General features: G+C 41.1%; 2 protein-coding genes and 3 non-coding genes across 5 annotated transcripts in view; 1 reads left to right on the top strand and 4 right to left on the bottom strand.

Annotated features, from left to right (window-relative positions):
• The window catches only part of LOC148825762 (uncharacterized), a 232,396-nt gene that overhangs the window by 9,751 nt on the left and 196,871 nt on the right, over nt 1–25,774 (bottom strand). The window lies entirely within an intron of this gene.
• Nucleotides 2,469–24,914, bottom strand: LOC148825774 (uncharacterized). The gene is made up of 10 exons (XM_088926141.1): nt 24,357–24,914; nt 24,140–24,255; nt 23,958–24,064; nt 23,702–23,876; nt 23,507–23,624; nt 23,229–23,329; nt 23,078–23,151; nt 22,732–22,906; nt 22,614–22,644; nt 2,469–3,011 (listed from the first exon to the last, which is right to left on the bottom strand). The coding sequence occupies exons 1-10, from the start codon at nt 24,912–24,914 to the stop codon at nt 2,469–2,471; spliced, it is 1,998 nt and encodes a 665-aa protein (XP_088782267.1).
• Nucleotides 6,436–6,507, top strand: trnaa-ugc (transfer RNA alanine (anticodon UGC)). The gene has a single exon. It is a non-coding gene; the product is annotated as a tRNA-Ala (tRNA).
• trnai-gau (transfer RNA isoleucine (anticodon GAU)) lies at nt 12,737–12,818 on the bottom strand. Its single transcript has one exon. It is a non-coding gene; the product is annotated as a tRNA-Ile (tRNA).
• On the bottom strand, nt 15,499–15,601 carry trnar-ccu (transfer RNA arginine (anticodon CCU)). Its single transcript is given in 2 exon segments — nt 15,499–15,544; nt 15,564–15,601. It is a non-coding gene; the product is annotated as a tRNA-Arg (tRNA).

Raw genomic sequence — 25,774 nt, 5'->3', positions numbered from 1 at the left:
CTGTGGCTGAACCATATATATACACACAAGAATATGCAAAAACTTTGTTTTAATCTGAAATTTTATATACAAAGATTTTAAAGTCACTACGTACAATAGATATTTATCATTAAAATCTTAAAATCATTCACTGATGATAACTTCTCAGTAATATGTAAATTATATTGACATTTATATTGGTTATATATACATATCACAGCCTGTTAAATATTCACTTTAAATTCATGAGCTCTTAAGCCCGTAGTGGTAGTGAGGACTAATCAGATGTTAAATCGAGGAAGGGAGACAGTAGATTGAGCCCCACCCCCCAGACAGACTGAGAAAGGGTTCATTGTCACACAGATGAGCACATTTGGAAGACAATGCGAGGCTCCGAACCGCAGCAGCCACAAATCCTGCTCCTGTGTCAATGTTAAGAGGGTTTATAAGACATTCAATACACATTTATTGATTCATGGCGTAACTTGTCCTCCCTATTCACTAACATTATAAGACCACGTCCCAATTTCCAAACTGTACCCTAAGCCCTTCCTCCAGGTCCACATCTCCATGACGCAGCGTAAGAAGTGTGGACTTCAGTGCATGTGGACAGAATTTCTTAAATATGTTTTTGTTTTCCTTTCTCCATTCGCAGGCTGATGAAATTGAATCTCATCGCGTCTGTCCCCGAACCAAAAGGGAGTGACACGTTGTGTTCATTCGTCTTTAGCAGACTGAACTCCAAATGGGCGAAGTAAACAAAGGAAAACGTGGTGATACCGCCGTTTTTGCGTAGCTAAATACATTTCAACTCGACTATCCCGGTACACAAATCACAGTCTGGGGAAAATAACTCATTCATTCGCTTTCTTTCAACACAAACTAGGCAGGACCTCAAAGCTTTGTACTACTGAATACGTCTACTATTAAATATTCCATCTACAAAATATACTGCAGGTAAACCAATATTATATTTATCAAAATGGGGTGACAAAATCAAATCTGTACATCAAAACCTAGAACACAAACAGGATGAATCTGAAAGTAACACATAATCTACAGATGTAAATAATATATACAGCATGAATACTTAAAGTAATTCAGGTGGGGAGCTGCGTCAGCATGCGTAGGCTGCAAAGGAACAAGTAGAGGTTTATTCCTGTGCTGAAAAGAGAAAAAAATAAACATTTCGGCTGTGGAGCCTTCTTCGGGCGTCAAAACCTTCTTCAACAGCTGAAATGTTGTTTCTTCTCTTTCCGGCAGGGAATAAACCTTTACTTGCTCCTGAACCGAAGGTTGTCCAATTTATGTAATTTTGTTTTACATAAAATATGCACGTATTAAAACCATAAAAAATAATATTTTAGTTTCCAATTGTGGGGGAAAAGCAAGCGCTGTCTTGACATTAGTGGTTCTAAAATAATTAAGCCTGCTTTACTACACCAGCTACATTAGTTCATCATTGGGTATTCCTCAGACTATATTCAGAAGATGGCAAAACAGAGCACAAAGCAATAACTCATCGCAGCAATTAACAGGGTCTAGGAGGGGAAGCTGATCATGTAATCATTTTCTTAAGACTCTTTTGTGCTCAGCAGAAGATTGAAAAGGGCAGCAGAGGACAGTCGGGGATGTAATTTTACGAAAACATTTGTTCTGTCTAAACTGCCAGTATTTAACACACTGACTGGACACTCCAGTACATTAACACTGCACTGAGAGAGAGGGCGGTTAATACAGACACACTGACTGGACACTCCAGTACATTAACACTACATTGAGAAAGAGGGGGGTTAATACAGACACACTGACCGGACACTCCAGTACATTAACAGTGCACTGAGAGAGAGGGGTTCATACACACACACTGACTGGACACTCCAGTACATGAACACTGCACTGAGAGGGGGGTTAATAAAGACACGCTGACCAGACACTCCAGTACATTAACACTGCACTGAGAGAGAGAGGGGTTCATACAGACACACTGGCTGACTGGACACTGCTTTAATGTACAATAAGGTACATAAACACTGCACAGAAGAGATAGTTACCGCCACGTCGATAAATAATCTGCCCACAAACATATTTCCAAGACTCCAAAGTCTCCTAAATTGGTTTTCACATAAAGAAAGTGTATCAGTTGATGACAAATTCAATAATACTTAGACAAAACCGAGTTTCTGGCCACATTCAAAGAACAGCAATAACCTTAATGAGAATATAACTAGACCACAACTAGTTTAGTTCGCAGAAAAGAATCCCTCGGCAACATCACAAACCTTTCCTACTTCGCTCTGCATCTCTCCACTACAGATTCAACAGTGAGGAAGTTAAAAACACCGTTTTTAAACACAGACATTACTACATAAGTCATCGCACTTACCCGACAGCTCCGTTTCTTCATTTGTTTCTGCAGTGATTTCACAGGGAGGCATGAGTCCAACATGATCCGTCCCTCCCTGATCTCCTCCTGCTCCCGACTCCTTCTACCACAGCTGCAGTCGCACTTTAAAGGTCTCGTTTTCCTTCATTCGCGTTATTTCTGTCCCGAAACTGTCCTCCACACACTGTGTGATATTAATCACGGCCCGACTCACCAGGATCTGGGAGACGCTGTGGAGTTTGTCTTGAAACTCGTTCTCAGAGTCAGACATCCTGTTTCGGAAAACTTCTGAAACTTCATACACGAACGATTTGAGCAAAACCTCCACGAAACAGTGAAGCTCGTTTTCCTGCTTCATTTGCGCGATTTCGACCCCGAAACCGTTGTCGACAGACGTGATTTTAATCACGATCCGTCTCGCCAGAACCTGAGAGATCCGGCAGAGTTTTTCTTCAATCGACTTCTCGGAATCATCTGTCCGGTTTCGGAAAACTTCCGAAACTTCATGCACGATCGATTTAAGCACAATCTCCATGAAAGAGTGCGCCTCAGTTTTCAGATTAAGCAACAGATTCTCCATTTTTTTCAGAGTCGATCTGGAAGACACAGACAAGTCCTGCAGCTGCCGCGGCTGCAAACACGTGGGCTTGAGCACAGAAAGCGAAATGTGGTCAAAGAGAGGACTTCCGTGTTATCAGATGAACTTCCTTAGTGACCGTTGCTATAAACCACAAAAATATTATTCGAATAATAAAAATCTGAAAAAAAATAGTCCAGAATAGATGTTTGCGTTATATTATAGTGTAACGCATACGGTCGACATTTTTTTATTTTTATTAAATGTGTAAATAATTTACAAATACAACTAGAGGAGCAGAAACAGAATCAAGAGAAAAAAAACACGAACAGAAAAAAAATTAACTGGCAGAGGTAACGAAGTAAATTATATTTTTTACATATATCAAATGTTTTCCTTGCTTAAGCATTTTTTCATTTTTATAGAATTTAAATAATATTTTAACTCCATCTGAAAAGTACTAAAAAGGGGAGTATTATTGGACCATTTTGATTTATGAATGTGAAATTTACTCAGAATGACTAATAACTTTGCTATAAATAAATTCTTTTTAAAAAAAGTTCTCTTACACAGTACAATATCAAAGTCCTTAAACCTAAAAAAAACACCTTTAAATGCCTACAAACCAAACTCTGCAAGTCCGTCCAAAACAACTTCACAAACACACACCTTACAAGTAAATGTACCAAAGATTCCCTTTCAACCCGACAAAAAAAGCACAAATCATCCTGCTCATGCTTAAATTTAGACAGTACTTATTTAACTGGATAAAACCTATGAACAATTTTAAATTATATCTTTTTAGCTTTATTTGTAATACAATATCCATCAGGAGTTATCCAAACTAACTTCCAATTTATATTTTCAAATGGTGCACTCCGAAAAGATCAACTTGACACGCACACCTTTCCTGTATAAAATAAAAATCATCTCTCATTTTTTTACAAAACAAATTGCTTTTTTTACAACATTTCGAATACCTTTAATTTAATAGAAACATCTACCTTAATTTCTTATTTATTCTGCACGTCTGCAGTCACTGTTTACATGTCTGCATTGTTTACTTGTACGTTGTCTACTGTTTGTACAGTATATTGTCTTGATGTACTTTGTGTTAAGTATCTATATCTATGTTCTCGCAGTCTCCTTCCTCATCGCTCCTGCTCGCTCGACACTCAGTCTCTATGCCTGGGCTCATTGAATCTCTGGCCAAGTCTTTTGGATCTTAATGACTATATGAACAAAAAATAATTTCAGGTTTACAAATTTGACAATATTTCACCTATAAGGCTCTGCATGGCTTGGCACCTCATTACTTGTCTGAACTATTATCGCTCCCCACCTACTCCCCACCTCGCAACCTTCTCTCTTCTAATTCTGCTCTCCTAACTGTTCCCCAAGCCCATCTACATTCTATGGGTGACAGGGCCTTCTCCTGTTATGCCCCCAAGCCCTGGAACTCTCTCCCCAAGGATATCACAGAGTCACCTTCTCTAAACTCCTTCAAATCCAGACTCAAAACCCTCTTCTTTAGAAAAGCCTTTACTGAACTGGTTCCATTCTTCACCCCTCTGCTTTTCTTAGTACCACCATCCACGGTCTCCTCTATATATTGTAATTGTGTTTTATCTTGTGTATTTTTATTTATTGTTGTTGTCATTCTGTAAAGAGCTTTGAGAAGCCTCCCTTTAAGGTGCTATCCCCATGTACCCCATGTATTAAGAAGACCCCCCCTATTCCAGTATATTACCTGTAGTGTTATATTCAAAAAATCATAAAAAAATAAAGAACACTTTCACAACCCAAAGCAAGGTTGTATAAGGTGAGGGGGGCTGTCTGGTGTGTAAAACACTTGGTTGTAGCATTGTGAATGTTGTGCTTCAAATGCTATTGAGTCATGAAGAGGACCTCCCTATCCCAGTGTATTGTGTGTCTAATAGGTGCCGTATTGAAAAAATCATAACAAAAACTGAAAGAGGTTTCACAACCCAAAGCAAGGCTGGGAAAGGTCAGAGGACCTGCTTAGTGTGTAAAACACTTACTTGCAGCATTGTGGGTGCTGTGGTTTAAATGCTATTGGCTTGTGAACAGCATCCCCCTATCCTAGTGCACAGTGCCACATTCAATAAAACCATGAGAAAAAGAGATTCACAACCCAAAGCTCTGCCAGTCTTCTGTGTAAACAATCATGGACATCATGATTTGAACATCATGGGTGCTGTTTTTAAAAAGCTGTTGAGTAAAGAATAGGAATTTTCCTGCAGAATGAAAACAGGAAATAAAGAAAGGGTTTCAGAAATAAAACAAAGCTTTATTCCCATGCTGACAGTCTGGGTAATTGGAAACTGCTGTTCTGCTTCCTATGGTCATATATGGGTTTTTCGCATGAAACTCTATTGAGCAGTATTTCTGCGTTGTGAACGTATGTATGTATACAGCGGTCCCCCAGTGTTCCAGATGGTGCGTAATTGCGCATCAATCAAAACCCCGACTGTCAGAAAAGGATAATTAGCTCACTGATATGTTTATGGAGGGGTTGTGAAAATTTTCAAAGTCGTGGTCTTTAAAATGCATTTTGTTTGAAGGCGTTCTGTGTTATATGATATGTGATATGGACACAAGAATATTCGTGCGTGGAATAAAAAGACAAACTGAAGGCTGTGAGAACATTCACAATGTACTTTATACACAGAGCAATTGTATATACAAAGCAATTGTTTCATAAAAACGCTACAGGCGTGCCAAAATCGTTTTTGAACTTCAAGCTTACTTTACCCAAAAGTGATGAAGACACAGACATTCAATGAAAACGAATTTGATTCACTCAAGGCTTCGCTCTTTTGTTGTGATGTCATTTTAATTAATGTTAGCTGTGATTAGGTGTCGTTTTTGTCTCTTTTAACTTAAGAGTTAAAGAGTTTAAGAGTCTGCTCCTTTCTTCCTGGTATAGAAATAACATGTTCCATGTTTACAACCACCACTATAAATTCTTTGTTCAGCTCAAACGCCTGTCTGCGTTGACAAGGCATCTCAAAATGACATATTAAATAAGAACACGATCCTTCTGGTTACCATTCCTGTGGTTGGAGCGTTGTTTCGCCCTTTTTCGTTCTTCTACAATATTTACAGACAGGGCTTTATCACTGGAGTTGTACAGAAGAAGTGTGCATCGGTCCATGAAAATCATCAGTACTGCTGTTGTTCTTTGCGTAGTTTAACCGAGAGCACTTAAAAGATGCAAAAAGCTTTCAAAGATAACAGAATTGAAAGACAGTAGAGTAAGGAGGTAAAAAAGCACTCCCCCGTCGAGGAATTAACCACCGTCGCCCGTGTGACTGGATATAAAAATAACTGATTCGTTTTTGCCCAGTCTCTGGAAGCTTCAATGTGATTATTTTTCCTTCCTTATTTCTTCATTCCCATGAATTTACTCTGTAGTAGAGGAAACACGAAAGTGGGAAATTGCAGGCATTCTCCATGCGCATACACCTTCGGGGATGTAGCTCGGTGGTAGAGTGCATGCTTTGCATGTATGAGATCCCGGGTTCAATCCCTGGCATCTCCACGTGCTTTATATTATTGTGCTCACATCGCAATCTTCTGTTGAGTGAGAACTCTTTGTTGGTGTTCATAGAGAGCCAGGTTTACACAATTAAGTTCAGTCACACGCGAAGTGCTACAGTGTTGCTCTGCTGTTTTAGATGTACCTCCAAAGCATTTAGTTCTGTTAACTACAACGAATGATTTGAACTAATTTAACGTCATATTCAGGAAATCCAGAGAACGTCTCCACACTTGTCGTGGCTGTTGAAGAAATCACCTGTTAAATCTCACCTGGGATTTCTTGAGAAATCATTCAGCGAGCGAGTCCTCCCTCTGGACTCCGCACTGAGCTGAAAGCTGCGCGAATTCCTCACTGTGTGTCCTGTACTGTTACAGGTGCTCTCGTGTAGATGTGGAGCACAGCGACAAGAACACCTTGAACTTTTTCATAAGTGAAGGAATATTCAAAAGATCATGAAAAGTATGGATCGAATAAAATATCCATGGTACAACTCGAGAAAAAACTGAAGGACTCAAACAACAAACAACAAACAACTACTTTTGACGGCCGAAACGTTGTGTTCTCTTTCTTCTTTTTTTCAGCATGGAATAAACCTATAACTTGTTCCTTTGCAGCCTACGCATGCTGACGCAGCTACCCACCGGAACTACTTTTGATGATTACAAGAGATTCAAGAAACACAACCGTCCGCTCACGGGTTTGGGTCCTGAACGCTTAAGTTAAAAGACAAATTAAAGGATGCAAACTGTAAACTCTCTTCACATCTTACAGTTTATTAAATAAAACAATTTCTTACTTTCTTAATAATTTCTTACTGCTGATAGACGATTTATTGCATTTTATCAAAATCACAATTACAAACATTTTAGGTTAAACTGTTATTCACACACTCTAATGGAGAGAAACGTTAGTGTCTTCAGGTGTGTGAGCCCATTTCTAAAAAAATAAAAAATAAAAGTTATATGAAATTAATTGTTCTACTTTTTAGCTTGCATAGCCTTATGAATATTTCGGTTAAATCTTTTTTTTTCTGTTGTAATTTCAGTTGATATTAATATTAGTCATGATTTACAACTTTTGGACATGGTTCATCTTAAATAATTTTGTAATTAGTTTCAATTTTGGAAAATCGCACCCAGAAGCTACCAAAACTGGTAATGTTCATATAATGTGTAATGCAATAGCAGCATTTTGGGTGGGAAAACAAAAAGTATTTCTTGGTATGAATCCCAATACTTCATAAGCGGGGTTCGAATACTTCTCGCTTCAGATAAAGCTGTCAATACATCATAGATTTTTACTCAATCAATAGCAGTGTTATCGCTACCGAGCACTAAATATAGATCCTGGCAATACTTCGTAAGATCTTCAGAAGAAAATCCAAAATACTACAGAAGCAATCAAATGTATACGTTTCTTTTGGATCTAGAATAATCTAGGATAATTATGAGACTCAAAACATGCCCGTCTTTTCTTTTTTCGAGGACAAATGGATTATTGAGGTGTAAAGATGGGTTCAAAACCAAAATCATCTGCTATTGCTGCTGTTTCTTTGATAGTTTCTTCAAATCCTTCAATTGATCATCGATATCGAGGAATAATATTAAACAAATTGTTGTTTTCTGTTAATTGCCAATTTTATTGTAATTACATCTTTTTTTACAGATGTCTTGCATGTATCACAAGGTATAATAGTCGCCGTGCGTCCTCAGCTAAAATGTTTTAAAAAGTACGACAAAAGTACAATATGATTAACAACATTCATGGTTATATCTATATTAAAATGAAGGTAAATATACCAAGATATTAAAATAACATTTTACATTCCTAACCTAATAATGCTTGTGAAGTTTTCCAATAAATCCGAACTGTAATTTTGAGATCAAATTCAATGAGTGAAAATACACAAGTAGTTCACTAAACTGAATTTCTTCCCTGAAATGATTTGCTTGCGAAACACTAAGCAGCTTTGAACGGATCGCGGGAATCAAATATACAGATGGGTTCAGAGTGTGCTTTCCAACTTTTGTGTAACATTTTCCTTTGATAGGGCAGAGTTGTTTTCACAATCTGGGTTAAATAAAAAGGAGTGACATCAGTTTAAAACAGCTTTCCTTCTTGGAGAGCAACGGTTGTGTTCAATATTTCTAATTATTTTGGTTTCAAGATCGCAATTTAGTGTGAAATATAAAAGCCAGCTGGATAAATCTGTTACACATCATTTACAATGGTTTTTCAACTAATAGCTCGTGCAGGGATCAAACCCCAACTGTTGGTACGAGTTGCGTAAGGCTCTGCAACATGCAGATGAGAAACTAACCTCCGCTTCTTGATTATATACACAGTGAGCTATATTTGCGAGCCTACTGCTCCCTACGGGCTCTGTTTACCTTTGGGTTAACAACCGACCCACAGAGACTCATGTACAGCTTAACACTCCTCGGTCTCAGTAAAAGTGATACACTCCGTAAAATTTCCGGAGATTCAATTGTTTTTAAAGGAAAATCACCAACATCTACTGGAGTTTTTCATTCTATACTGTGATTTCTGAAGGGTACCCTGTGAAAATACGAGTTTTCACGAGAAGGGATCGACATATAAGGTCAGCAGGCTTGGGGAATTTGACCTTATGATTAAAGCTGTGGGTTCAGCAGTATCAGAACCTGATCAATATCAGTTGACTCCGATATACTTTGAAAATTAACTTCGGGATTTAGAGTCAGGCGTGTTACAGTTGCACCATGGGGTACTTAATTAAAAAAATAGAAAAACAATCAGTGTTCCTGGATCTGTTATCGAGAACAACACCTGCACAAGAGCTGCGCAGGAAAAATAAAATGTGGTCTGGGAAGAAGAGACTCTCTTCGGAAGAGCGGCGCTCCTCACAGGAGGGAAAAAAATCTTTTTTTGTGAAGCTGATTTTTCTCCTTTGGGGAATTCAAATCCGTAGACAGTCGTTACCTTGTGGCGCAACGGTAGCACGTCTGACTCACAATCAAAAGGCTGCATGTTCAAATCACGTCGGAGTCAGCTCATAGCTTTTCAGGTTCTGCTGGTCCTGAACACAGAATTCGCACCATGCAGTTGAGCTCCCTGTGTACACCACATAGATAATCTAAACAAAATAGAGCTCACACAGCAAATAGCCTTGAACAAAAGAGAAAAGGCACAGTTCACATCTGCTAAACATCACGTCCGACTTCAGAGACAGCTACATCAGAAAATGAAATGGAATCCTGGAAGTTTCAGGTAACTTTTATTAATACAGGTTCAAGCAAACCTGCTAGGGAGTTTCAGGACACTTTTGTTTTATTAAAAAGTGTCTGAAGCCTGAAGTAAATGTAATTAAAAAAAAACGCTATTGCGCATTAGCTGGTGCTTTTTGTAACGATTTGCTATTTCATGCTGGAAAAAAAGGAAACAGACCCAACGTTTGCTTTCAGGTGCAGTTCATTACATAATAGACATCTATTACTGCGGAGCCTGAGTAAAGTTTACACGAGCCAGGTAGAAGTCGAACCTACAATCTTATGATCCGAAATCAGACGCGTTGTTTATTAAACCGCTGGCATTTCACAAGACCTGAATTGCGCCATAGTGTGCTGCGCTGCTACGAGTAATACACCGCCCCGTTAAAATTTCAAAGTGAGAAACAGGTGTTTTCTACATTTTTATGAGTTTTAAAATATAATCTCTTTAAATCAGACAAAGGGTTTATGTGTCGCACTGAAATTCCCGACTGATTTAGAATTCAAAAAAGACTGTTTTCTTCCACAAAATGATCAAATCTTTCACTCTTGTAGTAAAGCAGACCTCGACGGGTGAGCATTTGCTCCGGTAAGTTAGGTCACGTATCATGTTAAATCATTTCTTCTCAACACATTTCCTGGTGCACGTTTTCTCTATGAAAAAAGGACATTTTTCCCTTGCACGAGTTCTCTTTTTTTTATCAAAGCGCACAGAAAGAAAAAAGAAGAAGAAATAGTGTCGCCCTTGGGAGATGTCAAACGCATTGGACACGAAAAATGCCAGATAAAAGCCAGTTCTCTTTGTTTCTCAGTGTCGGGGCTGCTATGTAAGAGGCAATTTGCTCTGAGAGCAGGTTCAGCGCTTACTGAACGCAGATGTCTCAGAGCGGTGTGTCCAAATGGCTATAAAAGGTGATGTTAGTTGGTTAAAGCGCCTGTCTATTAAACAAAAGAATCTAGGTTCAAATCCCAGCCATGTCTTTCTTCCTATCTTGTGGTACAGAACGTACCATTTCGGGCAACCACAAAGGGCTTGATTTCGTTAAATGTATGTGTTCAGTTCCTTTCTGTAAAACTTGTTTTTCAAGAAATTCACAGAGCTTGCGAAAAATGAAATTCAATTCTTGGTTATCAGTGCAGAAGAAATATTACCGGCTGGCAAAAAGTGACTTGGAAAGCAATCAGTGGAATTGTGTTTTGACAGTCTCTTGAGAACCTAAGCTAAGTTTTTAGAGATACTTTGTCAGCTTGACATCAAGGCAGAAAACAAAAGCTTTACTGCGTCCTCTCAACCCAAATGTGCTTTGCCACCTTTAGCGTTATGCAGGGAACAACATCTGCTGAGATCACTTTCCAGTCAGTGCAAATCGTAGTGTTTTAATGTTGGTTGTGCTGGCGTACTGCTTCTGTCTGTGAAACTTCAATGTTTTGCTTCTTCACGGCGAATCGTTGGCGGGAGTTGAGCTTGTTAAATCTTTGCACACAGCTCCATCAGAAGTAACAAATAGAACATTTTTGGAACAACAGTAATAATAATAAAAATCGTTCAATCCCTTGATTGCATAAGAGTGCAAACCCTTTATAAAGGGGGTTGTAACTGTTGAAATGTAACTAGTCACATCCCAAATCATGAACAAAGGTTATTTGCCTTCGCCAGACATCAATTATTATATCGATGATTATTCCTATTTAATATCAGTTCATCTCATATAACGAACCAGATTTCGGAGAACAAACGTTCAAACTGCACAACAGAACCTGAATCCATCTGCTGATTGTCACCGAAGAATGTCGTTTCAAATTATCCGCTGAGCTGTTTTAAGTGTCCGGCCACCTCTGTCCTTCCTACTTTGCAGTGGGCACAATTCTTTCAGTTTCTTCTCTTGTATTTTCCTTGCTATTTTACTGTCTCTTTCTTCCATGAGGAAATGGATCCAGAGCCAAAACCCTGTGTTTCTGCAGTGTCAGTCAGTGTAGAGAGAAATACTTGCACAGCTCCAGTGCACCACTGCACCAATCGTTCTCAACAGCAGTGTGCAGTGAAGTCATGCCCAGGTTGTGAGTTTCCTGGAGAAGTCTCGCCTGTGTTTTCAGCTGCAGAAGATTGCTGTTGAATTTATGTTGGTTCTTCTGTTACTTTTTCTGCTCGATGGCCTCTATTAAATCAGGCACACCTGCTTCCTCGGCAAGTTACTTTATCGCTTCTCACAAACCAACATACTGCAGGCACCTCTAATACCGTCACTGCTTGTGGGCCACGTGTTCCTGCTGTCAGCCTAGAAACATTACTACTCTAGTACAAGAGCGAAAAATGATGTTTGCAGAGATTTTAAACTTTTGACACAAGTCAAACTACAAGTAAATAGTTGAGTACCTAAGCCAAGATCACCGGGAATGTAGATATAAATGTCTACATGTCTACGTGTACATTATCTACTGTTTGTCTGTATATTGTCTTTAAGCACTGTTTGCACTGTGTTTTTACACTTGTTTTACAATCGTTAGACTTTCTGTAAGTAAGAATTCCATTGTACCAGTACATGTACCGGTTACATATAGCAATAAAGTTCAAGTTCAAGTAAACATCAATATTTCTGCTGTCTCCTGAGAAACACAAGTGTAGAGTCAAAACACAATAAATAATACTATAAATCTATTCAGCTAACACCCAGATGTGACAGAACACATGTAAGACTTACACCCCCTTTAAATATGTATTTCCTTAATATCAGTTATCTTCCATCCCCAGGATACCTGCAAATTCACTATCGCATATTAAAGGCTGTGTGTAAGTCTTTCATGTGTTCTGTCACATCTGGGTGTTAAATTAATAGATGTGTTGTGTTATTTAATATGATTTGACTCCACGCTTGTGTTTCTCAGGAGACAGCAGAAATATTGGGGATTTGCAGCTACAGAAAAATATATGAACTTTACGGGCAAATGTAAGGTTACGTTAAAGAAAAAAAAATTATCATCACTGATGAGGATGGGATTCAAACCCACGCGTGCAGAGCACAATATATTATCAGTCAATCACCTTAACCACTTGGCCACCTCACCTAGAAACCCATTCCCTTCAGACATGATTTGGCGCCCTTAAGATGACCATCTTTCTGCATTCTTGAGGGTCATTTTCCTCTTCCACCTGTAATTTCACTATTTTCCTTGGGAGATGTCAAGCCACCAAGCCTGTGCTATGCTTCGGTGGCGGGTGTAGAGGACACCCTGTTGTACACGGAAAGCACATTGATCTCCTTGGACATGAAAAGTGCCAGATAAAAGCCATTTCTCATCCTGTCTCTTAGTATCGGGCTGCTAGTGCATTAAAGGAGGCAACTTGCTCGGTGAGTAGGCTCAACGCACACCGAATGCAGATGTCTCATGGCGGTGTGTCCAAGCTGCTATAAAAGAAGAGCGCTCTGCCGGCGCCATGACAAAGTTGATTAAAACACCTGTTTAATAAAGAGGAGATCCTGGATCTGAATTCCAGTGGTACCTTTCTTCCTGTCTTGTTTTACAGAACATGTAATTTGGGACACTCACAGAGGTCTTGATTTGGTTTAATGCGTGTATTCATTTCCTTTGCGGAACCCATCTTGCTTTTTATTAACCATATAGCTTACGAAAGATGAAATGCAAGCGAATTTTTTGTTCACCAAAAGCATGTAAATGAAAAAAAGCAAGGTGCAAGCATTTTTGTGGTGCAATCGGTTCGCGTGTTCGGCTATTAACCCAAAGGTGGGTGTTTTGAACCCACCCAGGGACGCACTTCTTCCTGTAGTAAACATCATCACCGCAAAAAATTTATTTTTCCGCAAAACCTGAACTATTTTGATATTTGCAGTAGTAAACAATTGAGAAAAGAGTCAACATTACCGGGAACTTCCAATAATTCCCGACATTGGCAACTTCCAAGCAGAGAGTATTCACCCATGTTCAATTATGTTCCAATGGGTGGCGGGAGAATTCACTTCTACTCCCGTTGCATCTTCAGCTAAAGTAATTTAAAAAAACAATGCAAAATTGTTTGAGAACTTGACAAGCAAAAACAACAGATCGACGGAGTTCTATTTTAATATTTTCGTAAATTTACCTTAATTTGAATATAAATGTTAACCGAAGTGCTGTTCAATATAATGTAATGTTGTTGTACTTTTAAAATATTTTAGCTGAGGGTGAGAGGGGGGATATTACGCCTTGCCAACCATCTAAAATAACAGTAAAAGAGGATGGCATTTTAATAAAACTGGCAATCAAAAGAAAGTTACAATTTGTATGGTATTATGCTTAATATCCCTCGATTTTTGAAGGTCAGATGAGGAATTTGAAGAAAGTATCAAAGAAACAACGGCAATAGCAGAGGGCGTTGATTTTGAACCAGTGTTTGCACCTCAATAATCCATCAGTCTTCGCTTGACAGGCTTCCTCAAGATATTCGGTGTTCTATACAAAAAATCGACAATTAAGCGAAAATGTGACAAGAGGCAAAGACTGCGGTAGAGGAGGAATAAACTCCACACAATGACTGTATGTATACGTCTGTCTAATATTCAGCCCCTGCAGGGGCATCATATTCGCTGAACTGCCTGCCAGCATGTGTACGGGCTTATAATTCAAGAATATCAATGGTCAGACGGTTACAACGGGTGTTTGTGTTTGTATTATTTAGAGAATTGAAAAAACATTTTCAAAACTACAGCTCGAATGAAATTTAAAAAAAGTTTATTTGTCTCTTTGCTGTAACAACTGTGCCAAAACTATTCAGATACATCAGAATAGCATCAGAATGTAACTAGATTTTATTGGATTTTAGGAAATGTATTTTTGCGCATTTCTCTATACGATCAGAATACCTTCCTGTTTTCACCGTGTTTATTGTTTCTGCCTATGATCTCGGAAAGAAGGACCCAGTATCTGTTCACCAAAATATTCCAGGAGTTTGCTGTGGTTTGAGAGGAGTGTATGAAGGTAATGAAGGAGGGAGGACACGCGCATTCCGCACGGGGAGCGCAGAGCAATGAGCCGCGAATGCAGCTCTCCGAGTCTTTTCTTATACAACCTCTGAGTCCGGACACACAGCGTCTCCAGCCAGTGTTGAAGGTTTACAGTTCAGAAAACGGCTGTCTCGAGCAGAAACTGATCTTCCTGCTTTAGTTAAGGTTTGGTTATTGTGGGGGTTAAGCGCTTGTATCTCTCTTCTCTTACTAAACACTATCTACTGTAAAGTATATAAATAGAAGCTAAAATGCAGCTAAAATACTTCAGTAGGCGAGCAGATAGGAAAGTTTAATAAAAATGTTCTATGATCTATGTTCTAGTTGCCCATATTTTTTTTAACTCTCTGTTCGAGCTCTGATTTAATCCTCTCGGCTCCTGGCGCTGTCACCGGGAGAGTGCCTGCATTCCGTAGGGCTACAGGCTGATTTCACAATGCCACATTTAATTAAATACAGGAGAAACCGCAAGGAAATAAATGTTTTAATACATCTTCTTCTGGATTTATATTTCGGTCTTTCACCTTTGAATGCATACCTTGACCGTAAATCTTTACTCGATTACAGGCACCCCAAACAGTTCTTAAGGGAGAAATCGAAGCCTATTTGACTTTCTGCTAATCACATTGAAGTGTTCACGAAGCATTTCCCTGCCCATCATGTGCCCGCAAGCCGGTTTCTCCGTTTTCTTCTTTCTGTCGTTGTCAGCGAGCACAAGACAGGAAAAATGCAAGAGAGGGAAAAGCTGTCAGGAGTGGGATTTGAACCCACGCCTCTATTCAGAGACCAGAACACCCAAGCAATGGAAAGACAGGAGTCCGGCGCCTTAGACCACTCGGCCATCCTGACTAGGTAGGTAAGTTGGTGTGTTAAAAGGACCAGTAGTTCACAAAACTGAGAAATGCTTTGCTGGAGAAGCACCACGTTGCCTGTTGTTGCCTAAACGGATCGCGGAAATCAAATATTCGGATCGATTTAGAGTGTGCTTTACAGCCTTTGTGTAATATTTTAAATTGTTTTAAAAAAGTGTGTACTGTGTACTACGTTTAGGACTAGTTAGTGTGGTAGAATATGGAGATCATCTCCAGCTCTGAGCTCAACTGCAACAACAAGTCCTGCTGAACAAAGTCAGAGTTCAGCTGAACCTTTGCTCAGTGTGGTGCTCAGGACTCAGGAGTATTGTTGTGGTTCTAATTAAGCACAAACTGCAGGGGCTCTGAATCAGAACATTTCAATGTATCTGTTCAGTAAGTTAAAATGCAGGACACGTTAAAATCGGATTATTACTGTGTCTCTGTCCCGTTTGTATATAACCAAATGTTTAAAAGGTACCAGTAAGGACACACAACTACTAATGCGGTACTTATTGGAAATAGTCCCAAAACAAGTACGTCCGGCAGCTGGTAGACCCCTGTAATAATTTTGCAGTGACACTTTGAAGATTTACACTCTATTTAAATATTAATTTACTAAATTTCAGTTCTCTTTTCTCACACTCCCTGGCATAACTGAACTCTCACTCTCGCATACTAAAGGCTTTACATGCATTAGCTGTGATACAGATTCTAATAAAGACAGAATGAAACAGTTTGTTTTGTGTCTCATGGTGATCCTCTTCTCGATCCAAATGAAATGTTTAATATGATCCCTCGAGAAAGAAAAGGAGTCAATTTCTGCCTGGAATGATTGATGCTCCATCAAACATTTTGTAATATCTCCGGAAGTTTATACAGTAGAATCCTGGTTTGTGGCTTAAATTCAAGGTAAACAAGACTAAGGAAACGAGTTGGAAACGATGTCGATCTGGGATTTAAATCATCCGGAACATTTCACTACATTGGACAGTATGTGCCAGAGAGTAGCTCCTGACATCTGTTGATAGCTCAGTTGGTAGAGCAGAGGACTGTAGGGGAAACAAGAGAGAATTCTTAGGTCGCCGGTTTGACTCCGGCTCGAAGGAAGGTGCCCTTTGTGTATTTCATTCAAACAGTTAAAATAGCTGATCTTTTTTCACTCAGACTTTGATCAAAAGCTCAATAAACGACGAAGCAGAGGCTCTTGTTCCGAATTCAGCTCACGTCTGATTGTCTTGTTTTGGCCAAGATCTGATCTTTGAATTCAGGGACTACTCTGTCTGCTTTGTACAGTAATTCAAAAGTAGATACAAATGTCACATTTTTATTGTAGATATAAAGGTGTTCTGTTTTCAAAGGATAGGTACTTAATTGTCTTTATGATTTGGTTTTGATTTTGTATCGTTGTATTATTAAGTTTGTGCTTTTTGTGTTTTTAACATATTGTGAACTTATTTTTGAAACAAATGCTTACAAAGGCAGACATGGCACACATCTGTTTATACCAGTGGTGAATTGTATATTTGTATTAAGTACAATCTACTGTGCACTTCTGGGAGTATAACAGGTTCGATATAAAGTGGCAAAAATATAAAAGGGGAAAATACCCCAGACTGGGTGTAAAGGCCTCGTTGTGACTGTTGTTTTATTGTTGAATACGGCATACTGTGCACGAAATGTTGCAGAAACACAATCTGATAGTTAAATAATTATTATTTTAATAATTTGATAAGTATGAGGCCCCGGATCCAAATATTCAGTTCTGATTTTTTTAAAGTGATATCTTCCCTTCCTCTGGTAGAAGTAACACGATGTGAGTAATTGTTTTTTGTTCTTTTTTTTTCACGTTGCGATCCAAAAAGCCTCAGATGCACAGTCTGACAGCAACCAAACCAGAATGGATTCTGCTGGGAGCCAGACTGAGCTCATTCTTGCTCCCTGTGCTGAAAACAGAATTAGCTCTTACCCGAGCACCATCTACCGCTGCTGGATTGTACTCTACGTCCTGCTGCTCCAGCAATTATTTTGACGAAAGACAGATCACTTGTACGCTTTTAACCTTCTCGCAGCTACAGGCGAGACTGAAGCTGGCGATATAAAGGCACGCACTGGTACACCTTTTCTAACTTTCACAATCGCGATAAACATTTTTTTAAGACCTTTGAAAAACTAGATATAGATATAGATAAAACTAGATAAAAAACGAGCTTTATCGGTTTTTACATTAATCGATTTTGAATCAAATTTGATCTTTTTACATTGCATTTTACGTTGAAATGTAGCATGCATACCTAATCCACCAACGGACAGAGCAATATTTTACGTTGCCTTCCAGAGCTTCCAACGTGTGATGGATTTGTATGGGTGTCTGTATGATACCACTACAGCACTGGCGCAGGTGCAAAATCCACTTTCACACGACTTTTTCAGTGTCTTCTCTCTCAAATGGACCGAAGCACAGGAGCCAATATTAGAGAAAACGACAAGTGATTAAACAGAGGATGTCCCAATGTCTGGGACAACGCATTGTGATTTTGTATAAACGCAAATGGTTTCTCATTTAAAAGCCAACAATATTCTTTTTCTCCCTGGCGCTAATAAGCTACCACACATGCAAGCTGTTGTGTGAAAGAAAATTCATATGTCCATAGGAAGGCAGAATAAAATCCAGAACTGTGTTGGTGATATCGATAAACAGGGCTCATGTTCACAACAAAACTTTACTGTATAAAAAGTTAAAATTCGTAAATATATTTTTTTATTATGGCTTTGTCATTTACTGTAGTTATTCAGGAGAACATTATGTTAATCGTATAGATGAAATGTTTAATATATTCAGGTGGGTAGCTACGTCAGCATGCGTATCTGCAAAGGAACAAGTAATATTGTAGGTTTATTCCATGCTGAAAAGAGAAGAGAGAAAACAAACCTGAAGAAGGTTTCACAGCTGAAACGTTGTATTTTCTCTCTTCTCTTTTCAGCATGGAATAAACCTATTACTTGTTCCTTTAATATATTGTTCGGTTTGACTCAAAATGCTTTACTACTACAAGAGAGAATTATAGTATGGAGGATGAGACAAATCTATGATTTCTTGGAAGAAAATGGTTTTTCTGTGCGTTCTAAATGAATCAAAACTTTAGTGCGACACACAAACCCTTTGTCTTTTTTAAAGATATAATATTTTTAAACAGACAAGTATAGAAAACATTTTTTTTTACTTAGAAATTTTGGCCGGGGGCGATGTATTACTAGTAGTGGCGCTGAGGTCACTATGGTGCAGTTGAGCACCGTAAGATTAGGGCCAGTGACGTAATGTATAACGCATCTGACTTCGGAACAGAAGATTGTAGGTTTGACTCCTGCCTGGCTCATGTTGCTTTTTTAACACGGTACTGTCTGAAGATCAGCTCCTGCTCTGAGCTCAATAGCAATGCAAAACTGTCCGTAACAAAGCTGGCGAGCAGCTGAACTTGTGCTCAGTAGTCAGTACGGTGCTGAGGGTTCAGTACTGGCGTTGTTCTAATTAGCACGAACTGCAATGGCTCTGAATCTGACCATTTCTATGGAAGCCCGTTTCGGCCAGGGAGTAAAAATAAAAACGCGCTATGGTATCTCAGAATTCCAACTTAGTAACTGAGAATTGCGACTTAAAAACTCAGAATTCCGACTTTATATCTCACATTTGGGACTTCGAAATAACCCATATTTCATTGTCTGTCCTTTTGTTATTGTAACGGATTCGGGTTCCAGGGCTTGTACCCTCGCCGCTCCCACCCTAGTTCGTGCCTCACTGCATTGGCTCGAACCCAGGCCTTGCCAGCTGAGCTAAAGGAGAGTTTCTTTTTAAAGTGAAAAAGGACATACAATGGAAATATTTAAAAAGTATAAGTTTCAGCTTTTATAATTGTGAATTCTTCTGGATGTGAAGTGTCTATTTCTGTATCTTATTTCATCTTCTGTCTTCGTTTTTGTATTTCTGGTGTTTAAATAAAAAAAAAATTAAAAGCCCACCGTCCAGTATTCCATCTGTGTACTATGGAAACCTCACTACCGGAAATGGGATTCCATAAAAATTAGTGTAATTAATTTGATTTTTATCAGGGCACTGTACATGACAAGTCTTCAGGCTTATTGATCCTATGATCTTGTACGATTCATCAATATAGTGTAACGGAACGGCCAACATACAATTTTTAGTTCAGGTGGGTAGCTGCGTCAGCATGCGTAGGCTGCAAAGGAACATGTAATAGGTTTATTCCATGCTGAAAAAAAGAAGAAAGAAAATATGTTTTGGCCGAAACGTACCAGTAAACTTTACATTAACAATACCAGCCAACGATACATTATCATTTCACACCGGTTCTACAGGAATCTATAGCAGAGCCCTGAGTTGACTCCCAGAGTCCCACTGAGCCCATAGAATTCCACATCACCCCTCACTCCTGCACACAGTCTGCTGAGAGCGCCTGTCCATAAACTACTGGATTGAGAATGGGATCAAATAATTCCCCATTTTCTTAATTCTACATCAAAGGACTGTTAAAGGTCTATCTGAAGGCATCGATTCGTATTCTTAAACCAGATGAACACCTGGAATAAGTTAATATTACTTATAAATAGTCGTACTACAATACTCCAGTTGAAGGCACGCTTCTAGCTTTGTGGTACTCTGGTGCGTCACAAATTTATATTTGAATTTCTGTGGATGAACTACTATAGGTGTACCCTCGCTCACTTTCTTTAGCGACAGTCGTTGCTCTTCATCTGAGTGATGTATTTGCCTGTTTTTCAGTTCACTTCCCTGCAAGGAATATTTACCTCAGAGCTCTCTTTCACAGACTGCAGGAGCTATGTTTGTTAACAGGTGTTATAGTGATGACATCTTTCTGTATGATCAGGACAGGAGCTGCAAGTCCACTGTGTTGTGGCTCCAGTACAATTTTAGCTTATTATTAGAATACTTTTTAACAGCGACAGATTCTTAAGATCACGAGGTGTTTACGATATGATTTCAGTATTAAGATGTTACTACATTCGGAACTGTCCCATAGGATTCAGTGTTCTATTAGTTTGGCACTAAACTGCTTAGTCTATTGCAGGAATTGTACTTAGTCCTGTCCTGTAGTGTCCTCTAGAGAGCAGCAGCTGTTTCCTTGGGCTCATTGCAATTGGGAACATTGTGATTACTGAGCAGGGGACTAAAGTCAGCAGACGAGCGAGTTGCAAATCGGTATTAATCTGGCGTACAGAGCTGCATGCTAATCTCTGGATCATCTCCAGTTAATGTGATGCTGTTCTTACCTTGCAATTGACCCAATCTGACTACTGGCACCAACAACCCTGTTATTAAAAATAAATTTCTTGTGTACCTACCGTGATACATAAGTTTGGTGGAGAGGTTTGGCAGCCCATATTCAGTCAAAGGTGTGTGTGCAGATCACTGTGATATACAGGCATCAACAAACTGACATACAATATTAAATGTTTAACTGATAAAACCCAAATGAACCAAACCTGATTAAATTAGTGGTGGAAAGGAGTCTTTTTATATAGCAAAAGGTCTCTGATCCTTTGGTAAGAACGATGGGTATATAACCCATTGTCCTCAATATTAGAAATGAATCCTTGAGCACTGCTGTTGTACCAACGGTCCTCAAAAGTGCTGCCACTTTCCCAGTCCCATAAAAGCCTAACATTACCCTTTCTTGCATAAACTGTAGAACGTGCCTTCACATTTCAGTTGCAGTTTAATCTATTATCACCCTACTCCCCACTTCATAACCTTCAGTCTTCTAATTCTGGTCTCCTAACTGTCCCCCAAGCCCGTCTACACTGTATGGGGGACAGGGCCTTCTGCTGTTACGCCCCCAAGCTCTGGAACTCTCTGCCCAAGGATACCAGAGTCACCTTCCCTAAACTCCTTCAAATTCAGACTCAACACCTTGTTCTGTAGAAGAGCCTTTACTGAACTGGTTCCATTCTTTACCCCTCTGCTTCTACTTTCCTTAGTACCGCCATCCATGGTCTCCTCGGTCTATTGGAATTGTTTTATCCTGTGTATTCTTATTGTAATTATGTCAAGTGCTTTGAGAAGCCACCTTTGGAACCATTATATAAAATAGTTTATCCTAAATCCTTGAAGCTTTAATAGGGCAGTGCAGTAGGGTTAAGAATTAACAGTGTTAGTGGGCCAGCAGGATTTGTGCAAACTATAGGTAGTCACAAAGGAAGACTAGGATTCACTTGAAATTCATGACATGGGACACTGAAACAGGGGAGAGGCTTTGTGTAATAAGCGTTCAGTCCCAATCTACACAGTCTGTGCTGCTGGTAGAGGTGGTTGTGAACACCTGTCTTCCCAGTCTAGTACTGGGATCTCCAGTCTCAATCCTAATACTTCCCATGACTGTCCAATACCACTACTGTGAAACCAACACCCATAAGATAAGACCTCCAAGATTCTAACTGCACCATTATTCACTGATGTTTGTGCACCAGTATTGTTCCTCTACTAAGGAAGGGAAGGGCTACTTTATACCAAGCCCCTGTTGACAATTCCTTCCTTGTGTTTCTTTTAGGAAGTTTGTGCAGCCTAGAATAGGACACCAGATCTCACTCTTACTGGGCACTACAATAGCAACTCACACTCCATAAGCACTACCCCTCTCAGAAGCAGGAGGATTTCCAGTATATTGAACACCTCTGTCTCTCCCCCAGTAAAAAAAGTCACACTGCCCTGCCCAAGGAATAGTGCGGCCATCTTCCCCAAGTACAACGCTTTATTACTCGAGCCATTTTCAGTCCTCATTGGCAGCAATACGGGAAGCATTCTTGAAAGGGGAACCCCCACAAATACTTCCATTTATTAATGGGTCTCACTTCCCTTGCAATCCTCCACCCCATTCAAACCTATAAACCATAAAGAAACAAGGGCAGGCAGAAGGGTCTTTCACAGCTTTATTGAAATGTTGCCATTACAAGCCGAGTGGAGGCAGGAGAGTCACAAGGGCCAGGCTGGAGCCTTCATTCAGGCACCTGGGGAGGAAGAAGGAGAACAATCCAGCTGAACTGCAGGACACCCACCCCTACAGGAGCTCCTCCTGCCAGACCCTACCTGTTCACTGGCCAACATCTCCAAAGTCCTCTGCTCCCTCCACATCCTCACTGGTGCTCTCAGCATCTTCACTGGAGCTCTGAGGGTCTCCCTCCTCATACTCAGTCCAGTCAGCCCCCACATCCAGAGGAGCTTCTACTGGTGCCACAGCCACCCGACCGCTGGTCACCAGGCTCCTGGTACCTGTGGACAAGCAGCACCCAGGAGTGAGGGATCCGCTATACCCAGAGTCCCACAGTGATGCTACTCATCTAAACAGTCCCTTTGTCCAGCATGGGATCATTCCTCAGTTGTCCAAGCATGGTTGTCTCTTGGGCAGAGATGCATCCACAAGGGATAGAGAACCAGACCCACCTTCATTCCAGCTGCCAGCACACCGGGACTCACAGCAGGCACAGACCTCATGGTCACCATACAGCTCCTCCCACCTGGAGGAGAGGAGGACAGGTGAGGCCTCCACCTGGCATGTCCCAGAGCACCCTCAGCAGGCTCCTTGCAGAAGTACCTCTTAGCCTCCCTGTTGTAGGTGCAGGACTTGGTCCCTGGTGTTGCTTTAGCAGGAGCCACAGCCATGACACAGTGCATGTACAGCTCAGTCACTTCATGCTGCAAGAGGGAAAGTCACAGCATTAAGGGATCAAGGCCAATAGAGGGACAGAGAAGTCAAGCTGGCAGCTCTAGGCACTACAGCTGCCACAGTCTGGTTCACATCTAGATCATGGACATGAAAGCAGACCATGGATCAGTAGAGCAAGAAGGCTGAGCAGCCTTTGAGAGTAGTACCTTCCTGGACAGCTTCTTCTGGAAGAGGAAGGCATCAATTGTGAAGCGAAGCACATCCTTCTGCTTGGAGGGGACAAACCTGGACAGGCATCCATCTGCCTTGCTGTCCACCATGCACCTGGGGACAAGGACAAGGATGAACCCCTGCAGGTTCTCGGGGCTCCTACCCACCTCTCCTCCCAGAAGGGGCCGTACCCCAAGTTGTCGATCACAGGGAAACGGGGCTGGGAGTGCTGGTCCGGTTTCTCCGTTACGTAACACGAGTGGATGTACAGCCTCTGCTCCACTGTGGCAAAGTAGGCAGTGGCCTGGAAGTACATGGGCTGACCCAGGAAATACTCATCCTTAGGAGAGAGCCGGACCCAGTGGGCTGGAGAGAGAGAGAGGCAGCATTACACCTGCACACAGCACCCCCTGCAGGCAGGAGGAGCCACTCACTCAAGGAGCTTACAGTTGGTGTTAAGCAGCACAAAGCTGTGCTTGTTCTTCAGGTCCTTGAAGAAGGTCCTTCTCCTGGCCCACGTGGGGACATAGCCAACCTTGTAGGAGTAGTGGAACCTGCAGGACAGAGGGGATGAGGGGCTTCTGGTCACTTTCCCAGCAGCTTCTCAGCAGCAGCAGAGCCCTGCCTACCTGTTGTAGGAGCACTTGACCGGCACAGAGAAGGGAATGAAGCGATGCACAGGTGCACTGGAGGAGGGAGGGGCATAGCGGAGAGTGTTGGAGTACACCAGGTGGCCCTGGACAACCTGCAGGGTCACAGAGGAAGGGATATTCCCAGGAAAGGCAACCCCGACACTAGCCCTACAGCTCACATTGATACACTGCATGTAGATGAAGACCCGCTTACCGATCGCTCGGTGCCGCACTCGTGAAGCCCGTAGATGAAGTAGAAGTAACTGCGTGTGGTTCGGCTGACGCTGCAGTTGCCCAAGGTCACCTCCGATGGCCGACAGCTGAAGCCGAACAGGAGCCGACTGACCCTCACGTACATCCTGCTGGAGTCGCACCACACAGCCACTCCTTGGGTGCCCCCGATGGCCGGGCGAGCCGGCTGCCGCTCTCGCTGGGGAGGAAACAGGACGCTCTTGATGTAGGCGGGTAAGGGGCGGCTGCCGGCTTCGGGCTTCATCTTCTCCTTGTCGAAGTAGGGCGAGTACGCGTCTCTGGACACGGGAAGGCGGCGAAAGTCGGGAGCCAAGGACTGCGAGTCGTTCTCACTTGCAGACAGGTCTTCGGAGGGCGCATCTGCCAGGCTCAAGTCCTCCGACTGGGCTGCGTCTTCAGGAGCCGGGAGGTCGGCCTGGAGCGCTAATTCCCGAGAGTCCCAGCCAGCCGGCCCGGCAGAGATCAGTGCGGGGAGCCCGGCCCCTGCGCACAGGCACAGCACAAAGAGAAACGAGCGCATTGCCAAATTGACGTCCCGCTAAACTGCTACAGAAGTAAGACAAGTAAACCACCAAACTGTGTTGAAGCAAGAAAGCATAAAGTGTGAATGCGGTGAATAGGTTTTTATACTGGCAGGACCTGCTACCACACACCTGGTCACACTACCGCTCAATCAACACAATCAATTACATAGAGACCCGGATTGTTCTCAGCGTCTAATTAGAACCTGCTTCCAGTCTGAGGCGGGACTCCGTGAAGCCGCCTGAACACTTTCCCGTGTGTATCTGACCTCAGCGGAGGAGTTCCACGCAATTTCGACAGAATTAAATCACCCACACGTGTAAAATTTGCTCAGATTAATTTATTGTTCAATTAGTTTCTAATTTCCAAGGACAGTGTGTTAAACTCGCTGTCAGACAGAGTTCGGAACATGCGACACGTCCGTCCACACTTTCTTTTATCGAGGGGGCTATTCTATCAACATGTACCGCAATGAAAATAATTTTACTATTTTTCATGTGTAATTGCATGTCACATTAAAATGTGTAATACAAGCATTTCTTTGCTTCTCAGTAAAGAAATACTGATCAGCTTTTGACATGATCTGATAATAATTTGTCTGATTTTCCAGAGATTGGTTTTGCTTCGCAGCACTGAAAACCAATGGAAGCCCGTTTCCGCCAGGGAGTAAAAAAAAACGCACTATGGTATCTCAGAATTGTGACTTAGAATCTCAGAATTGCGACCTAAAAACTCAGAATTTTGACTTTTGATCTCACATTTGCGACTTCGAAATAGCCCATATTTCATTGTCGGAGTTCTGAGTACCAAGTCGCAATTTTGAGTTACTTAGTCGGAATTCTGCGATACCATAGCGCG

Source organism: Atractosteus spatula, chromosome 10 (genome assembly GCF_055471065.1).
Source record: "Atractosteus spatula isolate fAtrSpa1 chromosome 10, fAtrSpa1.hap1, whole genome shotgun sequence".
Lineage (NCBI taxonomy): Eukaryota > Metazoa > Chordata > Actinopteri > Semionotiformes > Lepisosteidae > Atractosteus > Atractosteus spatula.
The sequence above is the reverse complement of the archived record's forward strand: the minus strand, read 5'-3'. Positions and strand labels throughout refer to the sequence as shown.

Excerpts from the sequence above, each read along its gene's own strand:
- LOC148825774 (XM_088926141.1), bottom strand. The coding sequence starts at position 24,914 with ATGCGCTCGTTTCTCTTTGTGCTGTGCCTGTGCGCAGGGGCCGGGCTC. Across the intron at positions 24,065-24,139 it reads GTCAAGTGCTCCTACAACAG|GTTCCACTACTCCTACAAGG; the intron begins GTAGGCAGGGCT and ends TCTGTCCTGCAG. Across the intron at positions 23,152-23,228 it reads TACAACAGGGAGGCTAAGAG|GTGGGAGGAGCTGTATGGTG; the intron begins GTACTTCTGCAA and ends CCTCTCCTCCAG.